General features: G+C 44.7%; 1 protein-coding gene across 1 annotated transcript; it reads left to right on the forward strand.

Annotated features, from left to right (window-relative positions):
- The first annotated feature begins 17,263 nt into the window (after window positions 1-17,263).
- On the forward strand, window positions 17,264-17,984 carry LOC122235336 (small integral membrane protein 10-like protein 2A). The gene has a single exon (XM_042974183.1). The coding sequence runs from the start codon at window positions 17,441-17,443 to the stop codon at window positions 17,675-17,677; it is 237 nt and encodes a 78-aa protein (XP_042830117.1). The 5' UTR covers window positions 17,264-17,440; the 3' UTR covers window positions 17,678-17,984.
- Window positions 17,985-18,538: the final 554 nt, after the last annotated feature.

Consider the following 18,538-nt stretch of genomic DNA (forward strand, 5'->3'; position numbering starts at 1 on the left):
TCAAAAAGAATGAACTCTTGGCATTTCCAACAATGTCGATGGAACTGCACTGTATTATGCTAACTGAGCAAAGTAAGTCAGTCAGAGAAAATATCAGATGATTCCACTCATATGTGGAATTTAAGAAACAAACAGGTGAACATAGAGGAAGTGAAGCAAAAAACAGAGAGACAAACCATAAGAGACTCTTCAATGCAGACAACAAACTGAGGGTTGCTGGTGAGGTGTTGGGTGGGGTGATGGGCTACATGGGCGATGGGCATTAAGGAGGGCACTTGTTGGGGTGAGCACTGGGTGTTCTATGTAAGTGATGAATCACTAAATTCTATTCCTGAAATCATTATTACACTATGTGTTAACTAACTCAGATTTAAATTAAAAAATTTTAAAGTTAAAAACATTTTTTTAAGATTTTGTTTTTAAATAATCTCTACACCCAATGTGGGGTTTGACCTTACAACCCTGACATCAAGAGTTGCATGCTCTATCAACTGAGCCAGCCAGGCACCGCTGCTTTCCAGATGTATTTTAAATGTAATTCTGTTTTCACTGAGTTGATTTGTGCTACAGTTTTTTTCTAAAAGAGAATGGAAAAATTTGTTTTTTTTAAGTTTATTTTTTATTTTGAGAGAGCAAGAGAGAGAGAGAGAGCAGAGGAGGGGCAGACAGAAAGGGGGAGAGAGAGAATCCCAAGCAGGTTCCATGTTGCCAGTGCAGAGCCTGATGTGGGGCTGGAACTCATGAACTGTGAGATCATGACCTGAGCCAAAACCAAATGTCGGATGCTTAACGGACTGAGCCACCCAGGCGTACTGGAAAATTTTATTTTTATTAAAAAAATTTTTTAACGTTTATTTATTTTTGAGAGACAGAGAGAGACAGAGAACAAGCAGGGGAGGAACAGAGAAACTGTCAGCGCAGAGCCCGATGCGGGGCTAGAACCCACGAACCTTGAGATCATGACCTGAGTCGAAGTCAGTTGCTTAACTGACTGAGCCACCCAGGTGCCCTGGAAAATTTTATTTTTAAACTCTAACAATTCAAGAGATTGTTTTATTTTAAATGTTTAGCACCAAACAAATGCATCCACATTTACTTTTTAAAACGACTTCCATAAGTATGCTAATGTTCAGAGCGAGACAGCAAGTATAGATGGCATTTGAAATAAAGTGAGGGTTCAGTGTTTGATACCAGGCTTAGAGACCTGACTGACCGACTAGTCAGAAGGTGCAGCGTTACTTCTGCAGGTGACCACTGGAGGGAGATTAAGATTCAGGTTGAAAGCAGAAGCATGAGGATGACCGTTTGTACTACAAAAGCAGGCAACTCTCACTGGGAAAAGGTTATGGTTCAGTACGAGAGACCAAGTTCAGTACGATGACTGCTGAAATAAGGCTGTCCTCGGTGTGAAGAACAACCCGGAAGGTGTCTGTAGGAATGAAGTTAAGCTTCACCGGGCAGCTTAAGCAATTAGATGGCCTCTCAGAAAAGGATTGTTTCAGTTTAACACGAGGATGATGACAAATGCCACAGTGAGTTTGTTCCTCAGTGTGAGACGAAGAGCATCCAAGCTGACCGGTGGGTGAGGTTGGGTTTGGTGTGCAACAACAAGAAAGAAGATCACTGGGGGGATAAAGTTTAGTGTGACACAACAACCGTGAACTTGACGGCTGGAGTAAGGCAAAGGCTTTGAGTGTGACCACAAGCTGGAAGGTCACTGCAGGCATAGGATAACATTCAGTGTGACGCAGCAACCAAGAAAATGGCTGAGAGATTATGGTCAAGGATCAGAGTGTGACAATAGTGTGAAGAGTGGCGACTGGAATAAGGTTAATGTTCAGCGTGAGTTGGTGACTGTAGAGACAACCCCTGAATTAAGGTGATTCCAAGTGCGCGACAGAAAGCTGGGATGAGAGGCCCAGGTTTCCAGTTATGGGATGAATGTTATATGCACGGAAGGTACAGCATAGGGAACGTAGTCAGTGATATTGTAATAGCGCTTCATGGGGACAGACGGGAGCTACACTTGCGGTGAGCGCAGCGGGATGTATAGACTTGTCCAATCATTATGTTGTACACCTGAAACTAATGTAACATTGTATGTCAACTAGACTTCAATTAAAAATAAAGAGAGATAGAGTTCTTGGCGTGCCTGGGTGGCTCAGTCAGCTAAACGTCTGACTCTTGGTTTTGGTTCAGGTCATGAGGTCAGGCCCCTCGTCTGGCTCCTCGCTATCAGCTTGGGAGCCTGCTTAGGATTCTCGCTCTCCTCTCTCTCTGCCCATATGCTCACTTGCATGCGCGCTCTTGCTCTCAAAATAAGTAAGTAACCATTAAAAAAAAAAAGAGTTCTGGAACTAGAAAAAATAATTCGAGTAATACATAAGCTATGCTTAAAATGAATACAAAGCTAGGAATTGGGTGTTGGAATAAAGTTACAGTCAATGTGAGGAATGAGCATGCTGATTTGATTACTGCTGGAATGAAGGTTCAGCATGATGCTCAGGCATGTCGACGACAGTTATAACAGAAGGTCAGAACGAGATGACAAACCTGAAATATGATTAGTGCTCCACATGTGGCAATTTGTCTGAAGACATCTGCTGGAATAAGGGCAAGGTTCCGTGTGCAACAATAAACAAGTGGGTGAATTACAAAAGTGTTTAAGCTTCAGTGTGAGGCAACAAGCATAAAATGCCTGCTGGAAAAACGTTAGGGTTCAGTCTAAGAAAACAAATGTGAAGATCCTCTGGAGTAAGGACATGTTTGGTGTGAGACTACAGTTACGAAAAGGACCACTGGAAGACGGATAAGGTTGATTGTGAGGCATCAAACATGAAGCTGACCCCCCCCCCCACCATCAGGCTGTTGTTCAGTGGGAGTCCACAGACCTGAAGATGACCACTGGGGTAAGTGTCATAAGATTGAACAGTGTCAGGGTCATGATTGCTTAAATAAGATTATGCTTGAGTGAGGGACAACAAGTGTAGTGGTGGCCATAGGAATTAGATTAAAGATCCTTATGAGACAACCAACACGATGGGGACTGCTGGAACAAGGTGAAGATTCAGTATGATACAAGGTTCTCCACCAGTACTCTTCTTGCTTGTGTTGGCTTGGTGATACCAAGCATTCAGTTGATCGCTGGAGTAAAGTGAATAAACAGTCTGCAACAAAAGCATCAAGAGGACACTGGAATACCTTTGAGGTTCAGTGAGTGGCAACCAGGATGAAGATGAGAGCCGAGATACAGTTAGGGTTCACCAAGCCAACACAAGCAAGAAGAGTACTGGTGGAGAACAGCTGGAGTTCAGTGTGACCCAACAACCATTAACGTCACTGGAATAAGGTTTGATTTAAGGTGTGTCCACAATCTAGAATATTACTGATGGACTAGGTCAAGATTCAGTTTGGCACAACTACCAAGAAGATGTCTTTGAATAAGGACGACATGCAGGTGAGACAATCAGCCTGAAGATGGAGAGGACCACTGGAGTTGAATCAGCATTGTGTCAGATAATAACTAGGTGAATGACCACCAGATTAAGCTGAAGTTGTATGCATGACCACAGCATGATGATGAAGGCTGAAGTAAGGCAATTGTTCAGTGTGAGACATTAGGTATGAAGACAGCTACTTCAAAGGGTCATATGGCAGTGTGGGCCAAGAACAAAAATGACTGCCACGATAAGATTGTTTCAGGGTGAGGCAACCACATAGTGTTGACTCCTGAATAAGACTCCTAAATAATAAACTTCGGTGGGAAATAGCAAACATGATGAGAAAGGCAGCAATAAGGTGAAGGTTTGATGTAACACGAGAGGCATGACGATGGCTGCTGGAATAATTTTAAGGTGCCATGTTAGACTATGGGCAACAAAATGGCCCCTAGAGAAGCTAAAGTTTCGGTGTGTGAACAACTAGCATGAAGATGGTGACAGAAACAAGGTGTAGTAGCGTCAGCTATGATAATGAATGCTGGAATAATCAATCTCTTCTGTGAAAATGGAGGTGAGAGTAGTTACTTATCCCATAGGGTTTTTGAGAAGATGGAGACAGATGAAATGCTGGGCACAGTTCTTGGTCCTGGTTAAGCTTTAAGTCATTGGGAGCTCTGGCTGTGTGCTCATTACCATCACCTCCACAACCAGCAACAATGACTTGGTCATTTCCAACAAGTTAGTGCCTCTTCCAAAAGGACTGTTGCTGCTTGGGTACCTGTATCGGCTGGTTTAATGGGAATGCTTTTTCTTTCAGGAAAGAATACACACAGCTACATTTTTTCTCATGGCGAATGTCTCCCATCTGTGGTTGGAACCTAGGCTCCAAAAAAACAACCTAGTCACTAGGAGAACTGAGGATGGCACTTGAGGGTCAAGTACAGGCCTGAAATTTCCAGCAGGGGGCAGAGGGAAGGAGTGCCTTTCCCCATCCAGATATATATATTTTAAGTTTATTTATTTTGAGAAAGACAGAGACAACACGAGTAGGGGAGAGGCAGAGAGAGACAGAGGGAGAGAGAGAATCCCAAGCAGCCTCCGTGCTGCCAGCACAGAACCCAACGCGGGGCTCAATCTCACAAACCAGGAGATCATGACCTGAGGGAAAACCAAGAGTCAGATGCTTAACTGACTGACCCACCCAGATGCCCCCCACCTATATTTTTTTTTAAATAGGGCTTCTCTTCTGTTGTTGGCACAGATCCTCACTTCACAAAGACCCTGAGAGAGGAAGCCACTTAGCATCCAACGGGGAAGTAGTGAAAAGAAGAAATTGGGTTTGTTGGGTCAATTGTTTGTTTGTTTGGTTGTTTATATTATTTTTTAAGTAGGCTCCACAACCGACATGGGGCTCAAACTCATGACCCCGAGATTAAGAGTCCCAGGCTCCATGACTGGGCTAGCCAGGTGCCCCATAGAGAGTACATTTAGAGAAGGGATGAAGCTGCCCTCTGAATGGGAGGCTACACAGGTTCCTTTGTGTACTAAGAACAGTCCTGTTCTCCCTCTGCTCCTTTCCCATCATACTTCCAGCTGGCATCTCTTAACTCTGCCCCCTCCGGTGAATTCCTTGCCCAGACATCAATTACTGCATCATCAGATGGAGAAGGGTCCAAGCAAAGTCTGACTCTGTGAGGCAACCTCTAGCAGAAGCTCATAAGTCTGCTCTTTGGAAATCTGCCAGTAACTAGGCTCTTCTGTGCCACTTAATGTAATAGTGTGGTAGAGACACCCAGACTTTCTGCCCAGTCTAGCTAGGGAGTTAGGGAAGCTTAACTACAACTTCACTAAAATGATACCAGTATAATTCTAGGTAGGTGGATTTTCAGTGATCTTAAATCTGATTGTACACTTCTGAAGTCTCTAGACCTTTTACATTAGCACATATCACATCTATTGTTTGAACAGTCATTTCGAATAGAACAGAAATTTAGCATATCCAGCCTTTTTATATGTTGTGCTTTTTCATCAATTACTAGCAAAAGTGCCTCCTCCAGAGGTAGTCCACAGGGTTTAAGTCAATGGCCTTGCCTTAAAGTTCCAATGACAATTCATTCTCTTTTCAATAAGGACAATAACAAGGAGAAAGAAAACACTTTGTTTGATGTGGAATACATCACTCCTAATTTATAGCAAATTTTTTGTCCCGCCTAGAAGTCAACTCAAGAATGATCCAAGGAGCCAGACTTCATAAATTTGGAGGAGAGTAACCTTCCCCTTCCTTGGGTGAGTACTTTTCCACGTTTGGAGATTACCACCAATTAGAGTCACCCTTCTTGGACTCCTTTGCCTTTTTTAAACGCCTCTTCTCAGTGAGGTTGCTCATTAAACCAAATAACTCACAGATGTCTTCCCCCAGTCTACAATAAAGGCATTCAAGATGACAGGGTTTCTAAGGTAAGAGAAGTTTTATAGATATAGTTCACCTTCACAACTTTCTTGGTCGAGCAAATAAGCAACATTTTGGTCAAGAGCAGATTATAAATCTGGGTAATGACTGGCCCTTGGTCACCATCAAATCACCTGGTAAAAGAACTTGAGTGCCATGGCTCAAATAAACGGTTTGGGGTTACACTTTTTCTAAACATGTAAGGCCTCAGCATGTCACAGATAGAAAATAACAATGATCCCCACATTCCTAGATTTTTACATTATTTAATAAATTATGGTGAATGTTGGAATGTCAACGTGCTCTACAAAAGCGAGGTTGGGTGTTTGGTTTCTAACCAAATAGAAATTTAAGGGTTTGAATCTTAGGTGTGGGGCTGGCCTCATGAATATACATCCTGTGCATCCAAACAAAGCCCGGGTTTGGTCTGAGCCTTTGCTATTGTTATCTTGAAATTCTTAATAGGTTTTGAATGAGAGACTTATCTTCATTTTGCACTGAAGCCCCGCAAATTTTGTAGCTTTTCCTGACATCAGATGCATGATACCACCCTGGTGATCAAACCTGTGCATATAGAAAAAGAGAATAACCAGAGATGTCTGTTGAGAATGAAGGTCAAAGTCTCTTTGAGTGGAGCGCCTGGGTGGCTCAGTTGGTTAAGCGTCCGACTTCGACTCAGGTCACGATCCCATGGTTCGTGACTTCGAGCCCTAGGTCAGGCTCTCTGCACTGACAGCTCAGACCTGGAGCCTGCTTCGGATTCAGTGTTTCCCTCTCTCTCTCTCTCTCTCTCTCTCTCTCTGCCCCTCCCCTGCTTACACTGTGTTTCTCTCTCTCTGTCAAAAATAAACTTAAGAAAATTTTTTTTAAAAAAGTCTCTTTGAGAACATTTTCTAATAGTTCATATTTGTATTTGGTCATCTCCACCCCCTACCCCTCAGTCTCTAATTGTCAAGTCTTTGCCTGATCTTCAATGATTTAATCACTGCCCAGAAAAGAAGTGACCTTATACAAGAAAAGACAGGGCAGAAAGTTTTCTGCCACTGTCAACTGTCAGGCACGGTCAGCATGCACAGTATTCACATCCTGGACAGTCCTCACAGGCGCTGGGTACTGAGCCACGTCAGCCTCCACATAAAGTGTCCAAGTTCACCGGGGCAGAACATGGCTCAGAGCAAGGAAAAGCCGGGGGTCCTGGGCCACCTCTTGTTTCACAGTAAGATTACAGAGTAAGATTACAGAAGTGTGGTTTCCAAAGAGAAGCCCATTTAATCCCTGAGGAAACTTGGTGCCCTTGGGAAAAAAGACAAACAAAGGAAATGATGATCAAGTCTGAAGAGCTTGGACGAGGAGGAGTGGGGGTGGGAGGTAGGGAGCGGGAAGATGGCTGGCTAGGAAGAAATGCTAAACCAAGGTTCGGGACGTTCTGCCCCGAAATGTGGATTAAGGATATGGGCTGCTAATCCCTTGACTATCTCCTGCATGCTGGGCACTTTACAAAGATAATCTCTCTTGATCCTTGCAACATTCCTCATAGCAAAGCATGATTCCCATTTTATGGCTGAGGAAACCCAGGCTTGAAGCTGACGTTTTGTGGGAATGAGCCAAGGGGTTCCCAGACTCCAATACTGGAGGCCTGTAAGACATGCTTTGTGGTTCCAGCAATGTCTGCAAAGCAAGAAAATGGACCGTGTATCAAAGGTGAAGAATGCAGAGTAACACTGATGTATTTGTGACTTTGTTGGCCTATGCCTCCAAGACCCTTACCACATGCCTACTCTACCGTGGCAGGAAAAGACTGGCAGACCACCCTCCCTGCTCTCCACTTGGTCCATGGGTCTCATCTTTTCCCTTTTTCCTACATGGAAACACCAAGTCGATATGTCTGTAACAGCAGCACACACAGTGGACATAGGAACACAAATGAAGACTGGGAAAAATGTCACCGCATAGTACAAACACAGAGAAGGGGTTTCAACACCATCTTTAATGATGGCACATGGGACAGGAGAGAGGGGCTGCCCTCTGCCCAGCACCCCTCACCTCCTCCTACATAGGGAGGCACTTACTTGTCTGGCTGGTCTTGACAGCTCTGGTTCTGCTCTCTTCACGTTACAAGCCCATAGGCTGACCAGTGCTGGACCTTTTCCATCAACAGTTCCTGAAAAAAGAGGACTGTTGGACATGCTGTGTGCATGTGACTGTCTCTATGTGCTATGTGCCCTAGAAGGCTGCACCTCATAGATTGCATTACCTGACCTCCTTTGCCTTCTCGCTGGTAGTTGGGTTTGGCCAATGGTAAGCAACTTCACGAAATCCAAGGATGGGAGGGGAGAGGCCAAGGTTCTTACTCCCTGCCTCCCTGCCTCCCTGCCTCCCTGCCTCTTACAACCCTGACTTGTCATTGTGTCTTTGGCAATGGTTATGTCCCTCCACAATTGTAGCTCCTGGTGAGTGGCCCTTCCTCCTATGAATCTATCATGATAGGAAGTACATCAGTGGTCGCTTAGGTGTGGGAAGTAGGAAAGCGTGGGAGGAAGAAATTACAAAGAGTGTGAGGAGACCCGAGAGTGATGGATGTATTCACTTGAGCACAGTGATGGTTTCAAGAGGATATATATGACAACACTTATTAAATTATACACTTTAAATAGGTTCTGTCAATTATACCTCCATAATGGTGTCTGATAAATGAAATGGACATTGTCTTTTATGCAGGACGCAATTTTTTTTTTTTTTTTAGCCAGAGCAGGAAAGTTCTCTCCCTGTGCACAGACACTTCTGGCAGCCAGGCTAGAATTATTCTAAAATGGGTAACAGATCAAAGTGAAACACTAAGACTATAAAACTTCTGGGGTGCCTGAGTGGCCAAGTCAGTTAAGGGTCTGACTTCGGCTCAGGTCATGATCTTACAGTCTGTGAGTTCAAGCCCTGCATCTGGCTCTGTGCTGACAGCTCAGAGCCTGGAGCCTGCTTCGGATTCTGTGTCTCCCTCTCTCTCTGCCCCTCCTCCGCTCATGGTCTGTCTGTCTGTCTGTCTGTCTCTTTCTCAAAAATAAAATAAACATGAAAAAAATGTAAAAGAAGACTATAAAACTTCTAAAGTCAAGCATAGGAGAAGATCTTGGTAACTTTGGGACAGGCACAGGTTTCTCACACAGGACCAAAAACCATGAACCATAGGGAGAATACTGATCAAATACCCTTTATCAGGATTAAAACCTTCTGGTCTTTGAAATTGTGGAGAGCAAGATGGAGTCACTCATGTCAAGCAGGAGCCTGTGTCAAGCGATGACGTAACAGCTAAGGGCATGGAAGCTAACACCAGATATTGCAGAGACCAGCGCCAGCTGATGAGACCCTCAGAACTGATAACCAGCAGGGACAGAGGAGGTCTGCAGAGGCCCAAGACTGATTAAAAACCTTTAAAAAGAGGATTTTTTGCAGCAAACTGTCAGACTCCTCAGACACTGACCTCTCTATGTCTGACCACTTCAGAAGGGCAGCTGCTACCCAGGGCTCTGCCTGATCGATCTCTGAACAGACCTGAGATCTGTCACTGCTTGAACATAAATAAACAGTAAGCCCAGAGAGCTGGCCTGGACCAGACTGAGGCCTTATCTCAACTGTGTGCCTGCAGACTGATAACGTGTTTGGTTTGTGAACTTCCTACCCCCTGTTCTATCTTGTTTGTTGTGTGACTTGTGCTTTGCTTTGTGTGTGACATGTAAGAAACCGAGTTAAACACATGGTGAAGTGTCATTGAGTTGGGAATCCTGAACCTGCTTTATAATTATGTTAACCTTGCTTGGTGACTGAATAAAGCAGATGCCTTGGAAAGACACAAGTTGTGTGCATGCCTTCAGTGCATGCTCAGGACAGAAGTATATTGCAAAGATTATTGCTCTTCCGATTGAGCCAGCCAGGTACCCTGACAACCTAATTTTTAAAAGGGGGAAAAAGAGGGATGCCTAGGTGGCTCTGTCAGTTGAGCATCCATTTCTTGATTTTGGCTCAGGTTATGATCCCAGAGTCAGGGGATTGAGATCCCTGTTGGGCTCCGTGCTGAGCCTGGAGTCTGATTAAGGTTCTCTCTCTCTCTCTCTCTCTCTCTCTCTCTCTCTCTCTCTCCTTCTGCCCCTCTCCTCTCCTCGCATGTGTTCTCTCTTTCTCTAAAGTAAAAAAATAAATGAAAAAAATAAGTAAAATAAAAGGTGGTAAAAGATTTGGATGGACACTTTACAAGAAAATAGATATTGAATAGCAAATAAGCATATGAACAGATACTTAGCATCATTAATCATAAGGGAAATGCAAAAGAAGACCACCGTGAAATATCAGTACACACCCCGTAGGATGGCTACAATTAAAAAGTGTTACTATTAAATGTAAGTGTTACTAATAAATGTAAGTGTTACTATTAAATGTAAGTCATGGAGTCCAGCCTATGTTCAAGGCTGTGGATTGCCCAAGGGAATGAATACCAGAAACAAATCTGTAATGACAGAAAACAGATCAGGGGTGGCCTGTGGATGGGTGTGGAGGGAACGAGTGACTGGGAGAGGCACAAAAGAACTTTCTGTTATGATGGAATGTTCTATATCTTGACTGTGGTGATGGCTGCACAGATGTGTAACTTTAACAGAACTCCTCAAAATGTATACTTAATAGTGTTGCATTTTATTGTATGTTGATTACATCTCAAACAGAAATCTCTGAAAGATGGAAGCAAGGCTGCCTGGGGACCTTAGGACTTGAGGAAAGACATGGCAATGAGTTCTCCGGGTTGCTCCTTGCCTGCCACTTATCCCTACAGTGGCACTGGAGAAGTATGAAACCCAGAACCGTCAACAAAGAAAAGCTTGCTCCCCCTGGGCCAAGGCCAGGAAAAGGGTGGCCTCACAGAATAGGACACCTTTTGGACAACACCCACCTTCCTTCAGCCAAAGTGCCCCTCTCATTTTCCCAGTTTCAGCAGGGTGGGTGGGGAGCTGACCCTCCGTCCCACCACTCTGATCCCCTCCTGGCCCTCTGCTTTCCCACTCAGTGTCAACTGCCAATTCTGTATCCAGCAAATACATCCTTTAGGAATGAGGTGAAACAAGGAAATTCTCAGATGAAGGAAATCTAAGAGAATTGGTTGCCAACAGACCTACGCTTAAAGAATGGCTACCGGGAGTCCCCTAAAACCAGAAAGGAAATGGTAACATAAGGAGGATGGGCCTCCAGGCAAGAACACAGACTGACGGAGTGAGAAAAAGTAGCAGTAAATAGGATAGAAGCACTGTCTCCTCATGAGTTTTTAAGATCCTATTTTATGGTTAAAGCAAAACCTATAGCATCATCTGATGTGGGTTCAATATACATAGAGGAAATACTTAACTTATTTATATTTAAAGGGAAGGAGGATAAAAGGACCTAAGTGGAAGTAAAGTTTCTCTACTTCACTCCATGGGTTTAAGTGCTAACACCAGTAAACTGTAATATGTACACGTGTATATTGCATTGAAAAAACTATGAAATAAATATTAAAATTATAAATAAAATAAAATGATATACAGCTCTACAGAGACATATACTCAAAAACACTGTAAGTAAATAAAAATGGAGTTCCTAAAAAATGCTCAAGTATCCTACAGGAAAACAAGAAAAGAGAAAGAGGAATGAGAAGCAAAATGAACAAACAGAAAACAAAGAATAAAATGGCAGACTTAAGCTGTAATGCATCAATAATTACTTTAAATGTAAATGGCATAAGAATGGCAATCGAAAGAAATTAGCAGGATAGAGTTTTGTACGAACATCACCCAACTTTATGCTGTCTACAAGAACCTTCAAATTTTACATTATTTTAAAGATATATTCACATTTAAGCATGGTTTTATGCTTCTTGTACAAAAAATAGGTATCCAAATAAATTACAAAATAAAATTACTTAATTTTATAATGAACATAATAAACATGGGTGAACTTGGAAGCACATGAGACTGGGATTGTAAAGGATCACTCAGGCCACTGAAGTTTAATGGCTCCATCATTGAAAACTTAATTTAACAATATCTCCAACCAATAATTAATTTCCACGTGCTTCTCGGTACTTAAAATGGTGGGAGCCTCATCACTTGTCAAGGCTGTCCATTCCTTATGTTGACCAAGAATAGTTTCAGCTCATTGGCCTGATTTCTAAACCATGGAATAATAAAGCAGTAGTTTAATCCCTTTTAAGCATGGTAGACCTTCAAGTATTTGAAGGAGTTCTTACATCTCCTTTATAAGTCTTGTTTTCTAAACTACAAATGTTTCTTTCAATCATTCATCACAAGACTTGGATCCAGTTCTTTTTAAAAAATGTTTATCTATTTATTTTGAGAGAGTGAGAGAGAGAGAAAGAGAGAAAGAGTGCATGAGCAGGGGAGGGGTAGAGAGAGCAGGAGAGAGAGAATCCCAAGGAGGCTCCACACCCAGCATGGAGCCCATCCCAGGGCTTGATGTCATGACTGTGAGATCATGACCTGAGCTGAATCAAGAATCGGGTGCTCAACCGACTGAGCCACCCAGGCACCCGGGACCCAGTTCTTTTATCACCCATACTGGCTGCCTCTTGAAACACTCCAGAGTAATGCTCTTCCTAAAATCATAAAATAAATCTAAAAATATTTAAGAGAATTGAAAGCACGCAGAGTTTGATTTCTGATCACAATGGGATTAAACTAGAAATTAATAACAGAAAATTAACCAGAAAATATCCAAACATGTGGAAAATAAACAACATACTTCTAATTAAGTCTACAGAGTTTCTACACAGCAATGATGAGCACACGGAAACCGAAATGAAAAACACAATATCATTTAAAATTGCTTTGAAGAGGGGCGCCTGGGTGGCTCAGTCGGTTGAGCGTTCGACTTCGGCTCAGGTCACGATCTCGCGGTCCGTGAGTTCGGCCCCGCGTGGGGCTCTGGGCTGATGGCTCAGAGCCTGGAGCCTGCTTCCAATTCTGCGTCTCCCTCTCTCTCTGCCCCTCCCCCGTTCATGCTCTGTCTCTCTCTGTCTCAAAAATAAACAAATGTTAAAAAAAAATTTAAAAAAATTGCTTCGAAGAAAAGAAAATGTAGTAAACATGTATAGGATCAAATGCAGAAAGCTACACAAATTTTGATGAAAGGAATCAAGATATAAATAAATAAGTAAATAAATAAATAAATAAATAGACACACTGTGTTCATGGATTAGAAGACTAAAAACAGAAATGATGTCAGTTCTCCCCCAACTTGGTAAGTCTCACACTATTTCTAGCATAGGCTTTCTGAACCCATAGACAAATATATATGGACAAACACAAGCCTTAGAATTGCTGAAGACCTGTTGAAAAAGAAAAGGAAAGTGGGAGGAATCACTCCACCTGATATTAACATAAACTAGATAGCTACAGTAACCAAGACAGTATGGCATTAAAGAAAAGAGAGACACATAGGTCAATGCGCCAGAATATGGTGCAATCCACAGAGATATACTCAACTGGTTTTTGACAAACATGGGAGAGAAACTCAATGAAGGCAGGATAGCCTTCCCGACAAATTGTGCTCTAGCAATTAGGCATTCTTATCAAAAATCGGACCTGGACCTAAACTTCCAAACCTTCCACAAAAATGAACTCAAATGGACCACAGATCTAAATGTGAAATAAAACTAATATTTTACAAAGAAAACACAGGAGAGAATCTTTGGGACCTATGTCCTGGTAAAAACAAAACTAAACTAAACAAACCAGTTTTTACATCTGATGCCAAAACTACAATCCATAAGTCAATTGGACTGCATCAAAATTTAAAAATTTGTCTCCAAGAGAGCAGAATGAAAAGACAAACTTGCAGACTGGGAGGAAAATATTTGCAAACTGTGTTTGTCATATGTAGAATATATAAAAAAAAAAAGCTCACAAAACTTAATAATAAAAACCAAACACCTCAATTAGAAAATGACAAAAGCATTTCCCAGCACTGGTTAAGCATCGGACTCTTGATTTCAGCTCAGGTCATGATCCCAGGGGTGTGGGATTGAGCCCCATGTTGGGCTCTGCACTGACAGTGTGGAGCCTGCTTGGGATTCTCTCTCTCTCTCTCTCTCTCTCTCTCTCTCTCTCTCTCTCCTCTCTCTCTCTCTGTCTCTGCCCCTCACCCCATCTCAAAAATAAATAAATAAACTTTAAAACCACAATGAAAGATCCCAGAATGGCAAAAGTAAAAAAAAAAAACAAACAAAAAAAAACAAAACAGTGATAACACCCAGTGCTAATGAGAATGCAGAGAAACTGGATGTATTCATAAATTGCTGATGGGAATGTATAATATCACAGCCACTCTGGAATCACAAAACTAAACATGCACTTGCCATACAACCCAGCAGTTGAACTCTGGGATCTTTATCTTAGGTAAAAAATTTGGTTCACATGATAACCTGTAAACAGGTATTCACAGTAGCTTTATTCCTAATAGCAAAACTGGAAACAACCCTGATGTCCTTCATGGGTGAATGGCACACAAGTATCCATGCATCTTTGATGCAACCATCAAAGAATACTACTTGGCAATAAGAAGAAGTGGCTATTGACAAGACATGCCCCACAACTGGATGACTCTCCACAGAATGATGCTGCTTAAAAAAAAAAGCTAATCCTAAAAGGATAAACATTGTATAATTCCATTTGTATGACCTTCTTGAAAGAAAATAGAAAACACAGATTAGTGGTTGCCAGGTCTTAAGGAGAGAGGGGAACGGAAGTGGATGTGGTCAGAAAAGGGCAACATGAGGGATCCCTATGGTGAAGAAAGTGCTATTTCTTGACTGTGCATGAACCTACACATCTGATAAAATTGCACAGAGCTAAATGTACACGCACACACAAGAACAAGTAAATTGGAGGAAATCTGAACAAGATAGATAGATGTGTCAATATCCTGATTTTGATACTGTACCATACTTTTGAGAGATGCAATACTGTGTGAAACTCTGTGAAAGGTACATAGGATTTCTCTGTATTTTTTCTTACAACCACATGCAAATCTACGACTATCTCAAAATTTAAAAATATTTAATTAAAATTCAATTTCAGTTCTATATACTAACAATGAACATGTGGAAACCAAAATTAAACACAGAGTATCACTCACAGCCACTCCAAATAAAATGAAATAGATATAACTCTAACAAAATATGTACAGGTGACTGAGTACAAAGAGGTTGCACAAAGGAGGTCTTTTGTGGTGATGGAATATTTTTGTATCTTGATTATAATGGTGGTTACAGGAATCCTGACATGGGATAAAATGGCTAGGTCAATACACATACACACACACAAATTAAGGCAGGTTAGGAAAATGGTGAAAACTGAATTAGGCCTGTAGTCTAGATAATAGTAATGTACCAATGTCAATTTCCTGGTTTTGATATTACATTGCATCTATAGAAAATGTAGCCATTGAGAAAGCTGGGTGAAAGGCACAAGGTTTTGTCGTACTATTTTGGCCACTTTCTGTGAGTCTATAATTATTTCAAAATAAAATGTTACAAATAAATGAGATGATGGGGCACCTGGGTGGCTCATTCGGTTAAGTGTCAGACTCGTGGTTTCAGCCCAGGTCATGATCCTAGTCGGGCTCAGCGCTGAGCATGGAGTCTGCTTGAGATTCTCTCTCTCTCTCTCTCTCTCTCTCTCTCTCTCTCTCTCTCTCTCTCTCCTCTCTGCCCCCACCACTGTCAGAGCTCTCTCTCTCTAAAATAAACAAATAAAATTTAAAAAATAAATGAAATGAAGCCAAGGAGGGGTTTCAGAAATTAGATTAGAGGAAATAAGCTATAGAAGTGAATGAGGCTGGATTCAGTCTGGAACAAAAGTGTCTCTATGTGGCCTAAGCCTGAATTTCTGTGGCCCTTCCTTTTCATATGATGAAGTTTTTCATTGTATTACACAAATAATACTTATACAAATGGATATACATACGTATACAGAGAGTAAAAAAAAAGCATGTCTTCCTACTGCCTTAACCAGAGGTAAACAATGTTGATTATTTGATCTATCTGCTCTAGCATTTTTTAATGCATTCACACCTGTGCATGGTTATGTTGTGATAAAGCCATGATGCCACACAATAACCTAGTGTTTCTGAAATTCTCTTTTTTCCCCCATGACCATGTAGGTATGACAATTGCTCAAAAAGCGTATATAACTCTGCTGAGTTCCTTCATTAGAGAGACGCCACACATGTTCAACGTGATGATGAATAGGCATTTTGAGAGAGCCTAAATACCCAGGCCAGCCCTTCTTGTGAAAACTGGGCCGAGGTCATGGTGAATCTACTTCTTGCAGACAGCTTTTCAAAAGTCATGCTATAATGAAGCTTGAACACTTCAGTAGTCTTGAAAACGTGGTAAAGTTTGGGTTGGATGTGCTTTAGAACAAAGATGAGATGAAACCAGGAAAGGACTTTTAAGCCCACCGGCAAGGGGGGCGGGGAAAGCCATAAACAAGGGCAAATAAAAACTGAGAAGACCTTGTGCAGTATCCAGGGCAAAGATAAACTTAAGAGTACTTAGAAATCACTATGATGTGAAAGGTCGGGGTGCCTGGGTGGCTCAGCCGGTTAAGTGGGCTCAGGTGATGATCTCGAGGTTCGTGGGTTCGAGCGCCGCGTCAGGCTCTGTGCTGACAGCTCGGAGCCTGGACCCTGCTTCGGATTCTGTGTCTCCTCTCTCTGCCCCTCCCCAACTTGTGCTCTATGTCTCTCAAAAAAAAAAAAATAAATAAATATAAAAAAATTAAAAAAAATCACTACGATGTGAAAGATAAAGACAACAGGGGTAACAAGGCAATGAAATAATAAAGAAATACACATGAGCAGCAAACATACCAGAGAGGAAAAATGCGCCTGTGGCTTGGGGAAACTCTGCTGAGTTAGCAGAGAAATGTGAATTAAAGAAAGATCCAACAGGTCGCCCTGCGGGGTTTTCGGAGGAGATGGTGGGGCAGGGGATAAGGTAAACCGGGGGAGCCTTCCCAGTGGGCCTTCAATACAGAATCAGTATAGCGATCCAGACCTTCCGGCCCTCCCCTCCTCTCCCCTCAAGGATACTCGGCAAAAGCAATCCCTGGGCAGCACCACCTTCCAAACCACTCACGCCCTCGGGCTCTGCCCTTGGGAGCCCAGGAGGAGGAGGGGCTTGCAGGCGGGGCGGTCCCGTAGGCGGGTCTATGACAGCGGCGGCCGCTCTGTAGCGCCCGGGAGGGGTGTGGCCAAGAGGGGGGCGGGGTTATACTGGCGGCGGCCGCTGCGGCAGCCGGCGAGGGGCGGAGCTTTCTGTGGGCGGAGCTCTCTGCGAGCTGCTCAGAAGGGGCGGTGGCGGAGGTGGCGGAGGTGGCGGCGGTGGGGCATCCCGGGGCCAGCAAGGGAAGAGGTGACAGAGGGCGGCGCGGGGCGGGGCGCTGCAGGCCTCGCGTCCACCTGCCCGGCCGCTCGCACTCGTGTCGGTCGGCGGGGCCTGCGCGGGCCCAGGCCCATGGCGGCGTCCGCGGCTCTGTCGGCGGCGGCGGCGGCGGCGGCCCTGTCAGGCCTGGCGCTGCGGCTGTCGCGCTCGGCAGCGGCCCGCGGCTCGTACGGCGCCTTCTGCAAGGGGCTCACGCGCACCCTGATCACCTTCTTCGACCTGGCCTGGCGGCTGCGCATGAACTTCCCCTACTTCTACGTGGTGGCCTCGGTGATGCTCAACGTCCGCCTGCAGGTGCGGATCGAGTGAGCGCACGCCGCCGCAGCCCCGGCCAGAGGGACCGGCGCGCGCGGCCCAGACGGACAGGGGCGCCGGCATGGAGGACGGCCGCCGGCACGCGGCGGGGGCAGGAGGCGGGGCGGCCGGGGCCCCCGGACCCTAGACCTCCGCGGAAGGACGCGGGCCACCGAGCCACCCAGCCGGGCCCCGGCCGCGACCCGCCCACACGCGTCGCGACCGGTGACCCATTGCACAGAAACTCACCAGACGGGTCCTTTCCGTCGGGCTCGAGAAAGAAAACACCATTTGACTGCGGCCGACCTGTCCCCTCACGTTGGCCGGGTGGGGGAAGCAGAAAGGACAAATTCTGCAGCAGGGACTTGACTGGCCCTGACCAACAAGGTAGGAGGCCAGAGGCTGGGGCTTCGGGCCGGCGGGAGCGCTTACCATGACATCGTGGTGGCCGGCAGGAACTGTGCCCTGGACCCGAGGGAGCCAGCCCCTGAGCTGCCCAGGGAGGGGCGGGGCGGGGCGGGGCGGGGAGAGGGGGCCGCAGGTGCCCAGGACTCCCTGGGTCTCATTCCCAGACGGGTGAGGGGCGGCGGCGGCCTGGGCATCTCGGAGGGTCGGCCCATCCCCGCCCCGCTGTCCCCTGAGGCCCCTATGCTGCCACAGGAACCCCAGGGAGTGAGCTGGGAGAGGCGCCGGGGAAGGCTCTAGAAGGAAAAGATGCTGCCATCTTTCACCCCCTTGTGGGGCCAGACAGGAAGGGTGGTTGTGTTCTTGGCCAAACCCCTGGTCGGTCCCCTTCTCAGGCCCCTGGGGTCTCCACAGCTCCCGCCCAGCCCTTGGCAGAACTGCCTCCTGTCCTGTGTTGGGGGCTGGGGGGCC

The sequence above is a fragment of the Panthera tigris genome, chromosome X (genome assembly GCF_018350195.1).
Source record: "Panthera tigris isolate Pti1 chromosome X, P.tigris_Pti1_mat1.1, whole genome shotgun sequence".
Lineage (NCBI taxonomy): Eukaryota > Metazoa > Chordata > Mammalia > Carnivora > Felidae > Panthera > Panthera tigris.